The sequence below is a fragment of the Convolutriloba macropyga genome, chromosome 6 (genome assembly GCF_964194025.1).
Source record: "Convolutriloba macropyga chromosome 6, txConMacr16.3, whole genome shotgun sequence".
Classification (NCBI taxonomy): Eukaryota; Metazoa; Xenacoelomorpha; order Acoela; family Convolutidae; genus Convolutriloba; species Convolutriloba macropyga.
The window spans coordinates 16,231,060-16,250,790 of NC_134473.1; the positions used below are offsets into that span (position 1 = coordinate 16,231,060).

General features: G+C 34.2%; 1 protein-coding gene across 1 annotated transcript in view; it reads right to left on the reverse strand.

The window, feature by feature from the left end:
- The window catches only part of LOC142341521 (uncharacterized), a 133,120-nt gene extending 113,395 nt beyond the window's left edge, over nucleotides 1-19,725 (reverse strand). The window contains exons 1-3 of the mRNA XM_075392514.1: nucleotides 19,091-19,725; nucleotides 18,298-18,398; nucleotides 2,758-2,868 (exon numbers count right to left, since the gene is read on the reverse strand). Of these exons, the coding sequence (XP_075248629.1) occupies nucleotides 2,758-2,868; nucleotides 18,298-18,398; nucleotides 19,091-19,688 (810 nt within the window). The 5' untranslated portion in view covers nucleotides 19,689-19,725. The remainder of the gene's footprint in view (nucleotides 1-2,757; nucleotides 2,869-18,297; nucleotides 18,399-19,090) is intronic.
- Nucleotides 19,726-19,731: the final 6 nt, after the last annotated feature.

Here is a 19,731-nt window from a genome sequence, read left to right on the forward strand (position 1 = left end):
TGAACGAGGTTGCACTTCACGAGATAGCAGATAAAACTGTGTTCTGACGCTCAACTTATGAACACATTTACATTAGCAATTATTTTCATAAAACTAAAAATTTCAGAACAGCCCTTGAAATTTTTAATTGTAATGAAAATTCAGCCTTAATTTTTCTTGGAGAAAAGAAAAACGTGGCCGGCAAATTGTCAGCAACTATCCGCAATAGATTTGTAGATCTACAGTCTCGAAAGATAGTAAAAGAACAAAACAGACCAAAAAAATCTTACTAAATGCTGAGCTGTAATATTTTGATTAAGAATCTGTTTAATTTATTACTGCTTCTACTAGCTGCTCGAAACCAACAGTCTTAAGTCAATAAAAAAGAAAATTTGCCAGAAAAAAATTAATATGAAGCATAATGAAAATTCAATTTATTTTTCAAGCAGTACATACAAACGAAAATCATTGCTACATGCAATAAAAACTAGTTTTCCAACCACAATATAAAACCTGAGCCTTAATGACCTCACAAACACCTATTTTTGAAGAAAAAAGAAAAAAATTGTGTAAAATTTCTCCATTTTTGTGAAATCGCAGAGAAAGAGACAACTTTGTAGCAAATGAAAATTATATCCTTTGTAGTTAACAGAGCCTACATGAATGTAGTAAACATAACCTACACAACTTTTCAGTATCTAAAACCTATTAAGCTTAATCTCAGCTAGCAAAAGACCTAATGAAATTTGATAACCTATTGCACTATGATTTAATGACCCGACTTAATCGGTTTATCCCGTTTCTTTTTAATTTGCCCTTTGAGTTTGAACGTTTTCATCACATTGCGTAATTCAATGCGAGAAAGAATTTAAAATCCATTCAGTTGTAACAGTGAGTGAAGTAAGTCAGAAGTAAAACGTGAAAATCGTAACATAAGTAAAATAAAAAAAACGCGATCAAAACGAAAAAATAAAAGGAGAGCGCCTAAATAACAGCCGTTGAGAGGCTCACGGCGGTTAATGATGAAATATAACTATACAATGGGCCAAAAATCGCAAAAGGAGAAATTCAGCAAAATAGTTGAAAAATCTTCAAATTAATCAACAAAAAGGCAAAAGAAACAAAATATAATTTGAAGGCAAAAAATGTTTAAAGTAAAAACTGATAAAAAATATTCATGGAAATTAATCGCCAGCCAAAAAATTTAAATTGAGTTCCAGCAAATAGTCAGTGGCGCATTTAGTTAAATATCAATTGCAACTAAAAAAACTTTATGAAACAGGCTAGAATCATTATTTTTTACCAACTGATAAAAGCAGAGCTGATAGGAATATGGATAGAAACAAAACACAAAGACTTTATTGATTTTTTGAAAGTCAAATTGAAAAAAACATGAAGTAGAAAAAGAAACAATTCATAGTTAAGCATAAAAGGTTAAGAAAAAATATACAGCTATCCTTCTTAGATTAAAAAGTAGAAACAGTTCAAGGACTGAAAACAAATAAAAATTTTTTGCAAAAACTGTCCATTTTTTTCAAAGTTGCACTTAATGAGAAAATTTTTGCTAAATTTCAAAAACTGAAGCTGCAATAATTCGATTACTAGTAAAAACAAATTAAAAACCGTGAAGGTGCACAAAAAGACTTTCTAATAATTAAATCCAAAAAACCAACCAAAAACTGAGAAAAATTGGACAAAAAATTCCAAAATCGGGCAAGCAAGTGTACAATTCTATAAAACAAAAAAACCTTCACGTTATAAAGAGCATTCAATTCGTAAAATATTAAAGAAAAATTGTCATATGCACTGATTTTGGAAAAAAACCGCTTTAAGATACAAAAAAGAAGAATTTAAAATGAATTAAAAAATTGGAAATATGTGCTCCTTCAGAATTTGAAACGCATTATTAGACCCTCAAAAACACTGATATCAATTTCGGGGGTCCACAAATTAATACAACGTCTATTAATAACTATTTCTACAAAAAACTAAACTGTAAGCAAAAAAAAACTGGGCCAAGTGGAGGAAAAATTGGCTCAAATGGTTATCTATATGCGGCATTCTGTCAAAAGACACTTTTGAAAGTCGAAAAGTCATCCACTGATCGAAGCGCATGATAAAAATCTATCGCTCAGAAAAAAAAAATTAGTCCAAACGGTAATTTTACTCTTTCGCTTTTAGGTAAAACGCCGTCTGAAGGAAAAGTGCTTCCGGTAAAAAAAAACCTTCACAAAAACAATACTTCTCTTCACTTTCTAAAAAACAAAGAGAAGGCCAAAAATAGCGCCAGCTATCACTTTGCGGCGATTAAAAATGAAAAGGTCTCTTCAAAGATCGATTCACTTCTAAATGATGCCACTTTTGTGTATCTCCGCAAAACATCTATCTGCCAAAACTGACTTAACCGTGAGATTGCCATAAAATTCTTAACCCCTATATTTAATTGGAAAAGTTGAAGCAATATAACTGAAGAAGAAAACGAAATAATCAAGCAATCATTCCTAATAAGTTGTTCTAATCAAGAACAACTTATCATTGATCTCAAAGAGATCAATAATAGTTGTTCTTATGTAACAGCTGATGCTATTGTTCAATTTGGACAAATTGAAATTTCAATTTTTAAAATTCACTTTTTGAGCTATTCGAAGGCAATCTTCATAAAAGCCCAGCTGTTAGAAACAAATAATCTTAAAAACAACTTGTTTAGAAAAATCAATGTTCTAAGCAACTAAAGAAATTGCAGCTAAATAGATACGTATTTCTATAAAAACCCGATACCTGATGCTGAGCAGTGATAGTGTCTAGATCTGTCTGCAGTTTGATACATTCTTGCACCTTAGCCTCCAACTCTTTTTGCACACTCGAACATGTCTCTGAAACCTCGTCCACCTGCAAAAATTGTAACAAAACTACAATGAACCTCTGGAAAGTCCCTCAGATATAAGGCATTAAACAGAACAGTTGGCGAGTAGCCTATATTCCGATGAAAATCTATTTTCAATCGAAAGACCATCAATTAAGCCAAAATGCTTCGTGGTGAAATTAAGAATAAGTTTTGGTTTAAAAAACTGCTTTCTATACCTAATTCATCGTCCGTTTATTACTTCCAAAATGCAAACTTATAATGAAACAAATAGAAAGCGAATCCAATTACGCTCCCTATACTCACGAGTTTGCTTGCCAGAGAGGAATCTGTTACGAAGTGGAGTGGTTGTCGTAGATCTTGATATCTGAGAAAAAAAAAGAAAAAAGACTGAAGAATGTTCATCATCAAATGTTTCAATCCAAAGAATAGAAGAACTAAACTATATGCCATTTGTTGCTTATCACTAGGGTAAAAGAAAAAACTTAAACACGAAAAGAACAGACTTAAACACGAAAGAGACTAATGTGCTATATACCTATATTAAACAGCCGATAGATTGCAGCACTGTTGAAAAAAGACGCCGTTGAACACCCTGACTTCCATTGGGATTGTATCACAAGAAAAAAAGATAACAATTGCTGTTGTTGTTGCTGTAGCCGTCGCACAGAGCTGCAAGAATCCCTCTTGCAAGAGGGATACCAGCGATTATTGCAATTTTCATCTGGTACCTTAGTTCCATTTGTATCATAATAAAAAGATATATTAGTAGTAGTGAGACTGCATATCAACAACTTGCTTGTGATGCGCCGCCCTTTCTGCCCATGGTGAATGACATGCGGCACCCGGGTTAGGGAGCAGGAGGGGCATCGTCCTTATCGGGGAAAAGGGGCGAGGAAGGTGGATAGTGTGGTTGTGTTGGACTGATGGCATTAAGTCCAGCCAGTTAGCTACCTCTACTGTTCTTTCCTACAGGTCAATCACTTTCACGTCCTTGGTGTTCTTACTGCAGTTGAAATGTGTTTTACTTCATGTGATGCTAATTCACATTTGGGACAGCGGTTATCAACATTGTGACAAATCCTATTCAGGCAAGAATTTAGCAGGGTACAGTATCCAGTTCTCAGTTGTGCTAATCGGATAGTGCAAATCGTGGCAGCATTTGTTCTGCTATCTTTGTTGGAGGTGTGCTTAGTTGCTTGCTGTCTTTGTTCAACTGAGTATGAACCCATGTGTCGGTGGATCATTTCGAGCATTTTTGTATTTTTTGCCATTATCTCACGCGATCCCTACAAGTATCATTTAGTGTCGATTTCATAGGATGAAAACTTGTTGAGGAGGTTGTTTTGTGATATCACGGTGGCTCTGATAACTGCCGGCCAGAAAATGCTGTGCTAACATTAACATTTCCGCGTGAGCTTTAACAGGCAGAATTTCACCCTCATTGTGTAAGTCGTTGATGTAAGACATTTTTACAGAGTGAGTAATTGTCCGAAGAGCAATGTTTTATTGTGTTTTGCAGTTGGTTTCAGTGTGTATTGCTGATTGTGGAAACCCAAGTACAACCGAAGTTCAGGACGCTCCGACTGATAGCTTTATAGGTCACTGAGTGTCACCTTTGTGCAGCCTAAGTCGCTACCAGGAATCTGTTTCAGTATGTTATTAGCGCTTTGTTTATTAGTCTCTCGTTGTTTATCCTTACATGTTCTCCAAAATTGAGAATACTATCGAAAATGACACCAACAACTTTGAATTTGGACTTTACTGGTATTGGTGAATTGTTGATAGTGAGGTGTTGCTCATATAGACGTTTAAAAGCATTGCTGATATTACACCACCTTGGAAAAAAACTTTTTCACCTGTCTGACTTTGATTTTTTGTTATATTCTACCTCAGAAAAACTGCCCGGTAAATTTGAAGCAATTTATTTTTTTTGTGTTATTAGGTAGCGGTGCCGCATGTATGTAATTTAGTAGCAATGTGTAAAAACCCGACGAAAATCCTTTTTACTGTGTTTCGGAGTTTAGAGCAATTAACTCTAGAGTAAGTAATTGCACACACTCGATCCAATTTTTGCGCTTGTGACTTTGAACAAGTTTTTCATGTTTTCGTTGTGTTATTTAGAGGTCCCCTGGATGTTTTTTTGACTTTTATCTCTCTATTCAGAAAATTTTAGTGCTTCGCTGGGGAAGACACCAATTGAAGGCCTTTTTCGGAGTAACAAAAATTGGTCTGATTTGGTGAGCAGTCTTGGTTTGATGATACAATCATACAAAAATCAACTTCTAAAATAAAGTTTGTCAAGCCACATACTAATACCAAGAAGAATTCGCTCTAAAACATACCCAGAAGACTGCCAGAAAATAGCCGACGTAGATTCCCATGACCACAATTGGGTTTGAAAGAAAAAAATAACGAAGAAAAAATTGGTTTTTGTACAAAAACATTTTTAAAGTGAACTATTCTGATGTCATTCTGGAGCTGAACATACTCCTGTTGCGTAGTGAGACGACACGGGGGCGAGTATCAATACCAATAAGCATTAGAGATGGTAAGCATGAACCAAGTTCGAGGGACGGGCATCTAAAATTGGGCTTTGTGGGCTTATCCCGTTATGTTTCTGATCTCGTTTATTGATACCGACTCTTTTTATTTCGAACTGCTTTGCTGAGCAACTGCTGTCAAAAAACACTTGTAGCAGAATGAGAGAAGAGTAAAAGATATTACGTGAAATGTTCAAGCTGTGAACTAGGGTAAAGCGAAAGATTTTAGCACGACGAAGTAAAGTTCGACAAGCCCTGACGTACAATTCTAAGAATTTTCATTGACTAAGCAAAAAACTAGACCTCGAATGGACTATGAGTGAACTTAGAAAACCATTTCTGAAATATCAGTTTAAAAAAAGATCAATGTCAAAATGCCGCATGCAAACAAAAAACTAGGCCTAGAATGAACTATGAATGAATTGGGAAAACCATTTAGAAAAAATCCGATCTAAAAAATCCAAAAAAACAGTAAAAATCAAAGTGAAATTGCCGCATGTAAACAGAAAACCACTAGCGAGAAAGCGAATTTTTGTTTTGTCACTACTTCCAAATTAGAGCTAGAAAATTTCATGCCGCAAAAACTCGCTTTTTCGCTCCATTTCCTGTTTCGGCGTGACCAAAATCACTACTCCAATTTGACTTCAAAAATCATGAAAATGTGTGAACAGATCTCAAAAAAACAGCGCCCCAAAACAATTCATATTCTTTGAGTTACAAAAAAACAGGAGCGCTATAACAGCCGGCTGAGAAGCTGAGGGCGGCTATTAAACACTAATTTAACGGCCCGGCTTTGTAGGTGTCTCTTCTGAATTTGCTCGTTTGAACTTCACCGTATTGGCTAAACTGCATACAATTGCCGAATATTCAGTTGAAACAGGTGAGTTTCACTAGGGTAAAGTTTCACTTATCACTAGGGTAAAAGAAAACTTAAACACGAAAAGAACAGACTTAAACACGAAAGAGACTAATGTGCTATATACCTATTTTAAACAGCCGATAGATTGCAGCACTGTTGAAAAAAGACGCCGTTGAACACCCTGACTTCCATTGGGATTGTATCACAAGAAAAAAGATAACAATTGCTGTTGTTGTTGCTGTAGCTGTCGCACAGAGCTGCAAGAATCCCTCTTGCAAGAGGGATACCAGCGATTATTGCAATTTTCATCTGGTACCTTAGTTCCATTTGTATCATAATAAAAACATATATTAGTAGTAGTGAGACTGCATATCAACAACTTGCTTGTGATGCGCCGCCCTTTCTGCCCATGGTGAATGACATGCGGTACCCGGGTTAGGGGGCAGGAGGGGCATCGTACTTATCGGGGAAAAGGGGCGAGGAAGGTGGATAGTGTGGTTGTGTTGGACTGATGGCATTAAGTCCAGCCAGTTAGCTACCTCTACTGTTCTTTCCTACAGGTCAATCACTTTCACGTCCTTGGTGTTCTTACTGCAGTTGAAATGTGGTTTACTTTATGTGAAGCTAATTCACATTTGGGACAGAGGTTATCAACATTGTGACAAATCCTATTCAGGCAAGAATTTAGCAGGGTACAGTATCCAGTTCTCAGTTGTGCTAATCGGATAGTGCAAATCGTGGCAGCATTTTTTCTGCTATCTTTGTTGGAGGTGTGCTTAGTTGCTTGCTGTCTTTGTTCAACCGAGTATGAACCCATGTGTCGGTGGATCATTTCGAGCATTTTTGTATTCTTTGCCATTATCTCACGCGATCCCTACAAGTATCATTTAGTGTCGATTTCATAGGATGAAAACTTGTTGAGGAGGTTGTTTTGTGATATCACGGTGGCTCTGATAACTGCCGGCCAGAAAATGCTGTGCTAACATTAACATTTCCACGTGAGCTTTAACAGGCAGAATTTCACCCTCATTGTGTAAGTCGTTGATGTAAGACATTTTTACAGAGTGAGTAATTGTCCGAAGAGCAATGTTTTATTGTGTTTTGCAGTTGGTTTCAGTGTGTATTGCTGATTGTGGAAACCCAAGTACAACCGAAGTTCAGGACGCTCCGACTGATAGCTTTATAGGTCACTGAGTGTCACCTTTGTGCAGCCTAAGTCGCTACCAGGAATCTGTTTCAGTATGTTATTAGCGCTTTGTTTATTAGTCTCTCGTTGTTTATCCTTACATAATCTCCAAAATTGAGAATACTATCGAAAATGACACCAACAACTTTGAATTTGGACTTTACTGGTATTGGTGAATTGTTGATAGTGAGGTGTTGCTCATATAGATGTTAAAAAGCATTGCTGATATTACACCACCTTGGAAAAAAACTTTTTCACCTGTCTGACTTTGATTTTTTGTTATATTCTACCTCAGAAAAACTGCCCGGTAAATTTGAAGCAATTTATTTTTTTGTGTTATTAGGTAGCGGTGCCGCATGTATGTAATTTAGTAGCAATGTGTGAAAACCCGACGAAAATCCTTTTTACTGTGTTTCGGAGTTTAGAGCAATTAACTCTAGAGTAAGTAATTGCACACACTCGATCCAATTTCTGCGCTTGTGACTTTGAACAAGTTTTTCATGTTTTCGTTGTGTTATTTAGAGGTCCCCTGGATGTTTTTTTTACTTTTATCTCTCTATTCAGAAAATTTTAGTGCTTCGCTGGGGAAGACACCAATTGAAGGCCTTTTTCGGAGTAACAAAAATTGGTCTGATTTGGTGAGCAGTCTTGGTTTGATGATACAATCATACAAAAACCAACTTCTAAAATAAAGTTTGTCAAGCCACATACTAATACCAAGAAGAATTCGCTCTAAAACATACCCAGAAGACTGCCAGAAAATAGCCGACGTAGATTCCCATGACCACAATTGGGTTTGAAAGAAAAAAATAACGAAGAAAAAATTGGTTTTTGTACAAAAACATTTTTAAAGTGAACTATTCTGATGTCATTTTGGAGCTGAACATACTCCTGTTGCGTAGTGAGACAACACGGGGGCGAGTATCAATACCAATAAGCATTAGAGATGGTAAGCATGAACCAAGTTCGAGGGACGGGCATCTAAAATTGGGCTTTGTGGGCTTATCCCGTTATGTTTCTGATCTCGTTTATTGATACCGACTCTTTTTATTTCGAACTGCTTTGCTGAGCAACTGCTGTCAAAAAACACTTGTAGCAGAATGAGAGAAGAGTAAAAGATATTACGTGAAATGTTCAAGCTGTGAACTAGGGTAAAGCGAAAGATTTTAGTACGACGAAGTAAAGTTCGACAAGCCCTGACGTACAATTCAAAGAATTTTCATTGACTAAGCAAAAAACTAGACCTCGAATGGACTATGAGTGAACTTAGAAAACCATTTCTGAAATATCAGATTAAAAAAAGATCAATGTCAAAATGCCGCATGCAAACAAAAAACTAGGCCTAGAATGAACTATGAATGAATTGGGAAAACCATTTAGAAAAAATCCGATCTAAAAAATCCAAAAAAACAGTAAAAATCAAAGTGAAATTGCCGCATGTAAACAGAAAACCACTAGCGAGAAAGCGAATTTTTGTTTTGTCACTACTTCCAAATTAGAGCTAGAAAATTTCATGCCGCAAAAACTCGCTTTTTCGCTCCATTTCCTGTTTCGGCGTGACCAAAATCACTACTCCAATTTGACTTCAAAAATCATGAAAATGTGTGAACAGATCTCAAAAAAACAGCGCCCCAAAACAATTCATATTCTTTGAGTTACAAAAAAACAGGAGCGCTATAACAGCCGGCTGAGAAGCTGAGGGCGGCTATTAAACACTAATTTAACGACCGGGCTTTGTAGGTGTCTCTTCTGAATTTGCTCGTTTGAACTTCACCGTATTGGCTAAACTGCATACAATTGCCGAATATTCAGTTGAAACAGGTGAGTCAGTTGTCAAACGTGAAGATTATGACATGTGTTACGAAAAACTTGATGTCAAAGCGAATTGAAAAAACATAGCAAAACTTTTCCTGAATTAAAAACCCAAGACATGAAAAAACTTAAAACGATCTACAAAACTATGCGGCTTTTGATATAAAAGAAATAGAAAACCAAACATACCCGGCAGATTGCCGGAAAATAGCCGCCGTTGATTCCAAAAAGCATGATTGGGATTGAAAGAATAGAAGATATCGAAAAAATGATTTTTTTACAAAAATATTTTTTAAGTCCGATTTATTTTGATGGCATTTCGTTGTTGAACATACTTCTGTTTCTTAGAGAGAGGCTACAGGGGCTACTATCAATACCAATAAGCATAAGAGATGGTAACTAAGACTTATAGGAACGACATTCAAATAGCGGGCATCTAAAATTGGGCTTTATGGCTTTATCCTGTTTCTATTTCTGACTTCAATTTTTTATACTGACTCAGTTCATTTTGAATTGCTTTGCTGAGCAACTGATGTTCAAAATCAGTTTTAACATAATGAGAGAAGACAGAAATTAGCCTACAGAAGTCAAAAAGATTTCACACAAAATGTCGAAAAAGCGGCAAAATGGTAAAGCGAAAAAAAGTTCGACGAAGTAAAAAAAAACATAGCAGGACAAGTCCTGACGTACAATTCAAAGAATTTTCATTGACTCAAAAGAAAAAACTAGACCTAGAATGGACTATGAATTAATTGAGAAAATAATTCTTAAAAAATCAGATAAAAATTAAGAAAAAAAACAGAAAATCAATGTCAAAATGCAGCATGTGAACACAAAAAACCACTAGCGAGAAATGAAAATTGAATTCAAACAAAAAACTAGGCTGAGAATGGCTGTGAAAGGAATGGGAAAACCAATTAGAAAAAAAATCCCATTCGAAAAATCGAAAAAACAGTAAAAATCAGAGTGAAATTGCCGCATGTGAACAAAAAACAACCGAGAAACCGAATTTTTGTTCAAACACCGTTTTCTCACTCTACTTTAAAATTAGAGCAAAACTACTAGCTTTTTCGCTCCATTTCCTGTTTCGGCGTGACCAAAATCACTACTCCAATTGACTTCAAAAATCATGAAAATGTGGGAAGAGATCTTAAAAACATAGCTGGCAGATTGCCGGAATAGCTGCGAAAGAATAGACCTGCATTAAAATGTTCTCGAATGTAACCACCAGCCAGTACCTAAGAGATGGGCAAAACTGTTTTCCAATTCAAAATCCTCGGAACATTAAATTCCAATTTTCTTAAAAAACGAATTTCATTGCACAGAATTTATATGACAGGAGAATCGGAAAAATGTTTATAATACCTGTGAGCGATATTGCAGTCATATTTTATTTTTAAGAAGTAAAATATCTGAGATCAGTTCAAAAATGAGCGAAAACAAAGAGCGAAAACAAATACAACACAACCCAACCTTTTCCAATATTTCAAAACCGTGCCCAACAACACTGATATACGAACAGTATAAAACAAATCAATTGACGATAATTGGCGACCTATTTATCAAGGCCACAGCAAATGAATAAATGTATGTAGCCGCAGAATATTTGTGAAATTTTTGTTAATTGTTTTGCGTACATCAATTGAGTATTGAGTACATCAATAACGAACATCAATAACATACCACTTTTAAATTTTATTATATTTATAGTTTCTTGGAGATGATGTTGTAATAGACATATGCCATGTAGGGAAAAATGGTCTCGTTTTAAAAGTATTTTTAGTAGATACTAATATCGAACCTCAAATCTAGAAGGAACAGTAAAAAAAACTGTTAAAAGGAGACCAAACTTCTGTATAGGGCATATGTTTATGTTCCTCTAAAAAAACTATAAACTAAAAAAACATAGCCGGAAGAATTCCGGAAATGACTCGAAGGAGAAAACTGCCCATACTTTTGACTAAACAACCAAAACAACTACTGTGAACCCTGAACCTCCACAAATGCCATAAAAGATTTAAAGAAGAAAAGATACGACATACAAAAACAAATTGAACAAAAAAAAACTAGAAAAACTTAATGAGTTTTTTTTAATAGTACAGGGAAACATAAAGCCGAGTAAAGTTCCTTTGCAATTAGAGCAATTAAAAGCTCGCAAAACAATGGGCAAGTCATAATAGGCTAAAAAAACTTGTCAAAGATTTAAAAAATAAAGAAAAACTGCAAAAAAATCAGAAAAATTGTTTAAAATTTCTCAGTTTTTCTGTCAATTTTTCTTTAAAAAATGATTTATACCAAGAAAACTTTAGTCAATTGCTATCTGAATTTTCCTTAGGTAACAAGCTTCTATTCAAATTCCACTTAGAAAAAACAGGCAAAAAATCATTAAATTTCGTCTAAAAATCAGCAAAACTGATCAAAAACCTCCAAATTAGCATTAAACTCAAATTAACTATTTGAAACCTTCCATTCCTATCAAAACAAGCCTAAAACTTAAACAATATCATAATCAAACCTCATAACCATCAAAAATTGCAAAAAAAACTGCTTTTAAAAGCCGCACGTGAACAAAAAATTTCGCTCGCTTAAAATTTTTTCACACATCAATTTCTCGCTCTCTCAAAAACAGCGGTATGAACAAAAACCACTCTCTTCTTGCTCCGCTCTTCACTTTTGTTCAGCACCAAAATTACTCGAATTTTTTCACGCGTTTCATTTCCCGCTTCAAAAATCACTCCAAAAAAATTGATTTAAAAAAAAGGACTTCTCCAATACTCCTCTTCGAGTCGTAAAAAGACAGCGCCCCAATACAATTCAAATTCTTTGAATTGTAAAAAAAATAAGAGCGCTATAATAGCCGGCTGAGAAGACGAGGGTGGCTATTAATAACAGGCAAATATTAATATAGAAAAGAAGCTAAAAAGTATTTTGCAGATCAGTATTGTAAAAGTCAACAAGACCAGTATTCAAGTGATAAAATAGAAGAACCCTACAAGCTTGGTGAAGCTCTAAGAGACTTACTGCCCTCGGGCTTCAAGTTTATTCTGTTTCTTTCAGTGAAAAATTACTCAAGCGAGCAAAAGAACACAATAGAAAACTGTTCAACCCAAATTTTTGCACAGACATGCATTGTCCCAGTGTTTGTTGCAAACTTCTTGTGAGAGCAATTAAAAACCAGGAAAAAAAGGCGAAATCAGAAGTGAAATTAACTCACGTGACAAAAAATCTTGAACACATTTTTCTCGCTCTTTAAGAGAAAGAACGTTAAAATAGAATGAAATAATTTGACACCTTTAAACCCCTTGCGCTAATCTACTTTGACATCACTAATCTACCTCTCATTGACATCAAAAATCCACATGTGCAAACACATCTTTAAAAAACAGTCGGAAAATGCACGCCAATACAATTAACATCATTTGGAATGTAGCAAAAGCACCGTTTGAATATAAACCATTTGACAAGGAGGCTCGTTAACGTGCGTTCGCACATGATGTTCCGACCCACGCTCATCTACATTTTTTGACTTAACTGTCTTGTGAATTGCATTTTTGACAAATAGATAATCAAAAAGAGATGTTTGCGTTTTACAAAATCGTTACATAACCAAGATGATAATTGAATTAAATAATGCCATGCCTCATTACAACCAGATCTGCCATTAAAAAGTAACAACGTCAAATTACAATCAGACAGAATCCTTACTACACAAATTTATTTTTCCTAACTACACATCAGATGAGATTAATGACAATAGGTAACAAGTCGACAAAAAAAATGAGGCGAAAATCAAAATTCAATCATCATTTCTCATTTCTTTAAACCAAATAATTTCACGTCTTAAAATTAATTAGCTTTTAACGAAATAATTCTTGATAAATTTATTAAAAATGCATACCGAAATCAATAAAACCTTTCTCTGGTTGTACTTAGCCATAGAAACGGACTAAAGATGCAAAAAAACTCAAAAAATAACGAGCAAAAAATTACAAATATTGCAAAATTATAAATTAGTGAAGCCATTAAAATCATTAGCTATTATCTGAATATAATGTATTTTTATTTCAATTTCTATTTATACTAAATCAGCTAACATTATACTCAATGAATAAATAGGTTCAATTGGGCCACATTTGAAAATCATTGGGATCTGTTATTACGCGATTGTGCTAAAGGAAGAGAAAAAGAAACAAAAATACAACACACATAACTTTTCTAGAAACGCATATTGGCCAACAAACAAAACATTAGTTAAGTCATAATATCAGGAAACATGCTATGTTTTAAAATACACGGAATTGTATGCAAACCCTCAATAATGAGATTAAGTTACAAATGGACGAAAAGAACAAAAACCGAAAAACCCTTAAAAATCTTAAAAATGTATAATATCATAAACTTTAAGACTATTCGCAGTAAATTGACTGTTTCGGGTAACATCATTCATTCAATCCTCATATACCAGCTAATGGGACCATTCAACTTTTTATCGCTTCTTAAAGCATGAAAAAAGCAAAAAACAGCAAATTCAAAAAAAAATTGTATATAAGACATTACAATAAGTCATACATAATGAAAATAACAAGAAATACATGCAAAGTCCTAAAATTAAGTACAAAAGTGCGCGACGAAAAAGTCGAAGCCATTTAAACCATAGGTTTCTCCCTATACTTTTTTATATGATCCATTGAATGTAATCTCTAAGCCAATGCAACTATCAAAATTAGAATAATGTGCTAATATTCCAAAAGGAAACAAAATTACGAAAAAAAAATCCAAAAACTAAAAAATGAAAACTCGTGTATCGAAGTCATAACACCAATAGTTAGAAGATAAAGCCGCCAAATAGATTGATTTTAGTTGAATTAGCAAAAAGGGGGTCCGATCATTACTGAGACTGACTTGCAGTTCACGAAAATAAGTTAAAGATCGGTTATTTTTCAAAAAAAAAAATTAAATATTTATAAATTATTTCTAAACTCTTAACAGCCATTAAATTCAATAGCGTTCAACATAAGTCACTAAATACGCTCAATTGGAGCGTATGCCTGGATTTGAGGATAGTGATATTTGTCATGCATAGGTAATCAATGAGACGTCACAATAAGTCTTATGACTATGGAAACAACAAATATAGGCAAAAACCAAAAATTCAGTAGAAAAGTGCGAGAAGTGCCGCAGCCAATTTTACCAAAAGCTTTTCTCTGAAAACCCTATCCATCACCTAGTGAACGTCTTCTCTAAGCCAATTTGAGATATCAATATCAGGATAATGTCATAAGATTTCAAGAGGAACCAATAATAAGAAAATATCGAAACATTTCTAAAATTTTTTTGAAAACTTGTTGCATTGAAGTCATAAAGCAAAAAGTTAGAAGATAAAACAGCTAACTAGATTAATTTGATGCAGTAGACAGAAAGGGGGCCTTGTCTACGGAGACTGACTTACAATTCACGAAAATAAGTTAAGGATCGGTCAATGTTAAAAAAAATTATATCGAAAAATCATTCTTAAAGGCTCAACAGCCATTAGCTGTCCACTGAAAGTTCTCGAGAGGTTCACTTAATGCTTATTACGAAACCTATTGCACTTTTAATCAACAAGACAATGGCATAGGAGTCCAAAAAATTAGTAAAACCTCAAAAAGAAAATCAAAATTTCATTTAAAATTACGAAAACTCAGAGTCGAAGCAAAAAAAAACACAAGCAATTAGCTTTTAACGAAATAATTCTTGATAAATTTATTAAAAATGCATACCGAAATCAATAAAACCTTTCTCTGGTTGTACTTAGCCATAGAAACGGACTAAAGATGCAAAAAAACTCAAAAAATAACGAGCAAAAAATTACAAATATTGCAAAATTATAAATTAGTGAAGCCATTAAAATCATTAGCTATTATCTGAATATAATGTATTTTTATTTCAATTTCTATTTATACTAAATCAGCTAACATTATACTCAATGAATAAATAGGTTCAATTGGGCCACATTTGAAAATCATTGGGATCTGTTATTACGCGATTGTGCTAAAGGAAGAGAAAAAGAAACAAAAATACAACACACATAACTTTTCTAGAAACGCATATTGGCCAACAAACAAAACATTAGTTAAGTCATAATATCAGGAAACATGCTATGTTTTAAAATACACGGAATTGTATGCAAACCCTCAATAATGAGATTAAGTTACAAATGGACGAAAAGAACAAAAACCGAAAAACCCTTAAAAATCTTAAAAATGTATAATATCATAAACTTTAAGACTATTCGCAGTAAATTGACTGTTTCGGGTAACATCATTCATTCAATCCTCATATACCAGCTAATGGGACCATTCAACTTTTTATCGCTTCTTAAAGCATGAAAAAAGCAAAAAACAGCAAATTCAAAAAAAAATTGTATATAAGACATTACAATAAGTCATACATAATGAAAATAACAAGAAATACATGCAAAGTCCTAAAATTAAGTACAAAAGTGCGCGACGAAAAAGTCGAAGCCATTTAAACCATAGGTTTCTCCCTATACTTTTTTATATGATCCATTGAATGTAATCTCTAAGCCAATGCAACTATCAAAATTAGAATAATGTGCTAATATTCCAAAAGGAAACAAAATTACGAAAAAAAAATCCAAAAACTAAAAAATGAAAACTCGTGTATCGAAGTCATAACACCAATAGTTAGAAGATAAAGCCGCCAAATAGATTGATTTTAGTTGAATTAGCAAAAAGGGGGTCCGATCATTACTGAGACTGACTTGCAGTTCACGAAAATAAGTTAAAGATCGGTTATTTTTCAAAAAAAAAAATTAAATATTTATAAATTATTTCTAAACTCTTAACAGCCATTAAATTCAATAGCGTTCAACATAAGTCACTAAATACGCTCAATTGGAGCGTATGCCTGGATTTGAGGATAGTGATATTTGTCATGCATAGGTAATCAATGAGACGTCACAATAAGTCTTATGACTATGGAAACAACAAATATAGGCAAAAACCAAAAATTCAGTAGAAAAGTGCGAGAAGTGCCGCAGCCAATTTTACCAAAAGCTTTTCTCTGAAAACCCTATCCATCACCTAGTGAACGTCTTCTCTAAGCCAATTTGAGATATCAATATCAGGATAATGTCATAAGATTTCAAGAGGAACCAATAATAAGAAAATATCGAAACATTTCTAAAATTTTTTTGAAAACTTGTTGCATTGAAGTCATAAAGCAAAAAGTTAGAAGATAAAACAGCTAACTAGATTAATTTGATGCAGTAGACAGAAAGGGGGCCTTGTCTACGGAGACTGACTTACAATTCACGAAAATAAGTTAAGGATCGGTCAATGTTAAAAAAAATTATATCGAAAAATCATTCTTAAAGGCTCAACAGCCATTAGCTGTCCACTGAAAGTTCTCGAGAGGTTCACTTAATGCTTATTACGAAACCTATTGCACTTTTAATCAACAAGACAATGGCATAGGAGTCCAAAAAATTAGTAAAACCTCAAAAAGAAAATCAAAATTTCATTTAAAATTACGAAAACTCAGAGTCGAAGCAAAAAAAAACACAAGCAATTACTTGAAAACGATTTTTTTTGTTCATTGGTCTTCATTTGAATGTAAATCAGGGTTTTCATCAACGGAACCTAGATATAAAAAGTGAGTAGTTGCTAGGTAACCCAAGAAAACAAAAAAAAAGAAAAGTTTTCTAAAAAAAGAGCTCTGAAATAGAATTCAAATATTTTTTGATAGTAAACTTCCCTATGAGAATAGAACTATTCTTTTTATCGCCTTTCGTCTATTATGAAGTCAATTGTTTCATTTTGTGGCCTGAAATGTATTTTAAATTAATATTTTAAAAAATCTCAATTTGAAGAAAAATTACACTAAAAGTGAACAATCATGCCAAATATACTGTGTTCACACAAAACTTCAATCCTCGATAACTCCTCGAAAAAAATGAAATTCGAAAAAATCTTTTTAGTTTCGAGTTCTACGCTGGACTAGCTTTTCAATGGTACCACTCACATTTCTATACCATGAATATATCGATCGGCCAAAATTGTCTAAAAAAACCCATTTGAGTTTATAGTTTCTTCCTCCACAAGCGAGGTCGGAACAATAACAAAATTCAAATTGCTTTTCTTTATTCTTTATTTCGTAGCCGCAATTCTTTATTTTGTAGCCTTCATCAATACATAGGAGTGCTTCAATGACTTTGAAAGGATTTAGAGTGACCTTAAAATAATATTCATTCACAGATTAAGGTAACTCATTCGGGGTCACAAAAACTTCAGTCAACTCAAAAAATTCAGTGGTATTTATAGTGCCGGAATGTGTGCTGATCTAAGTTGTCGGGCGTGCACGGTTAGGGTTGCAATTAGTGCGGTGACGGGTTAAGCGAGAGGGCGGTGAGGGGATTATAAACCACCAAAACACTGCACCCAGCATCGTGAAATCTCGATAGCCTCGGTAATTTGTACACTTAGAGACTAGTAAAGCTCAAAGAGAACTGCTCAGCCACTTAATGACCTCAGGGCTTTGCCTGTTTATTCCGTTTTTGTGGACAAAAAGTAATTGGTCAGAAGAAGAAACTATCGGACGAAAAATCGGCAGTACGACAAATCGCATTTCAAAAGAACAGCAGAACTATCATAATTGCCACTAACTTCGTTTAAGAGCACTTAAAATCAATAGACAAACTGAATACGTATTAGAATAGCCAGTGCAACTCTGAACTTCTCAAGATTCAGCAAAGGTCGAAAGTTCAGTAAAAAACGTGTACATCAACCATTATCCTAGGAAATGGTTACAGTTGGGTTAGGAAAAGAAATAACAATTTGACATAATATTTGAGAACTAACTTGATAATCAGTACCGGGGATCTAAAGTGAGACAACGCCAAGAGAGATAAAAATCGTACGAACTTATTTAAATTAGCTAATCACCGCTATTCAGAAAGAAATATTCTGACAAAATGAATAATTCAGACAAAATAAAATGTGAACCAAAAAGTTTGTACAGATATGTGTTGATTGGAATTCTCATATTTACCAACCTTTACTTTGAGTGTCTGGATTTCTTTTTTGCTCTTGAGTGCCAGCTGCTTCAATTTCTGATTTCTACTCTCACTTTCCGATAGCTTTTCTTCTAGTTCTTCTAAAAAAGTATATAAAATTTAACCCAAAAATAGGCTATCCTTATAAGAAACCACATACTCCCCTCAAATTTTGCATTTAATTAAGGATAGAAACTGATATTCATTTACACGCATGTGATTTTGGTAACCGTTACTACAGTAAACTGTCCAAAAAGTCAACTCCACTAAAACTTCCTTGAGACTTCAAAATCACCCAGTACTAAAATACGCTGCATGAAAGTATAGCAAAGACTTTAACTGATCACAGGTAATTCGTATTTCCTTTTTTAGCCAAAGATAGGAAGTGAGATGGAGGACACTAAAAGCACGCACTCTTATACATTGAGCAGAGAGACAGACTACTGATTTATGATTGACTCGTTATTAATGATTTCAATGTGTGCCCTGCCCACCTCGTATTCGTATTCATCAATTCGATACATCATCAAAAAACAACAGCCTAAGACTCCTAAACAAATCTTCAAACTTCGTTTGCCTGTAATAATGAATTTGAAAATGCTCATAACAATTTGGAGAGAATCTGACATGTCAGCACATTTTGAGTCAAAAATATGTATACGCAATATCAAATCTTTGGCATTAAGGCATCATTCACAAAACTCTCGCTGGTGTAACTACCATATATTCAGGGTGGGCACAGGCATTCAGAATTAGAAGTGCTCCATGAAAAAAGAGAAATAGGTTATCTTACTTTTCTGATTCTGCCAACTTTGCTCCTTTTCAGTTTCACTTGATGCATTCTGTTCGCTCTTTTCCTTTAAAGACTCAAGCGATAACTCGATGCTCTTTTTCTCCTGCTCCATTCGCTCCTTTTCACTTCTCAGTTGTCTCCATGCATTTAAAATATCAGTCAATATTTGATCAGAGTCTAATGTTACATCGTCACTATTTGCACTTCCATTGTAGTTTTTATTATTTGAAACAAAGTCAATAAATTCAGAGCGCAACATTTTCAACCTCTTTTCAACGGCTGTCAGTTTTTGATGCATGACCTTGGATTCGCTTGCAAAATGCTCCAATGCGCTTTTAACATCAACGCCAACAAACTTCATTTTTTCTTTCAAAATGGCAAAATCTTCACCCATGCTTTCATTCGACGACCAATCTGAAGGAATGTCCAAATTCAGAATTGAACAAGACTGGTCTATAAACGAAGCTAAAAACTGCTGCGTATGTTGAGACATCAGATTAATCTTATGGTTCAACTCAACTTTATTACGATCCAGCTCGCTCAATTCGGCTCTCAACCGACCATCGGCCTCTTTATAGGCTTCAAATTGAAATTTCATGCTGTCAACTTCTTTTGCTATTTCATTCCTATCATTTTCTGAG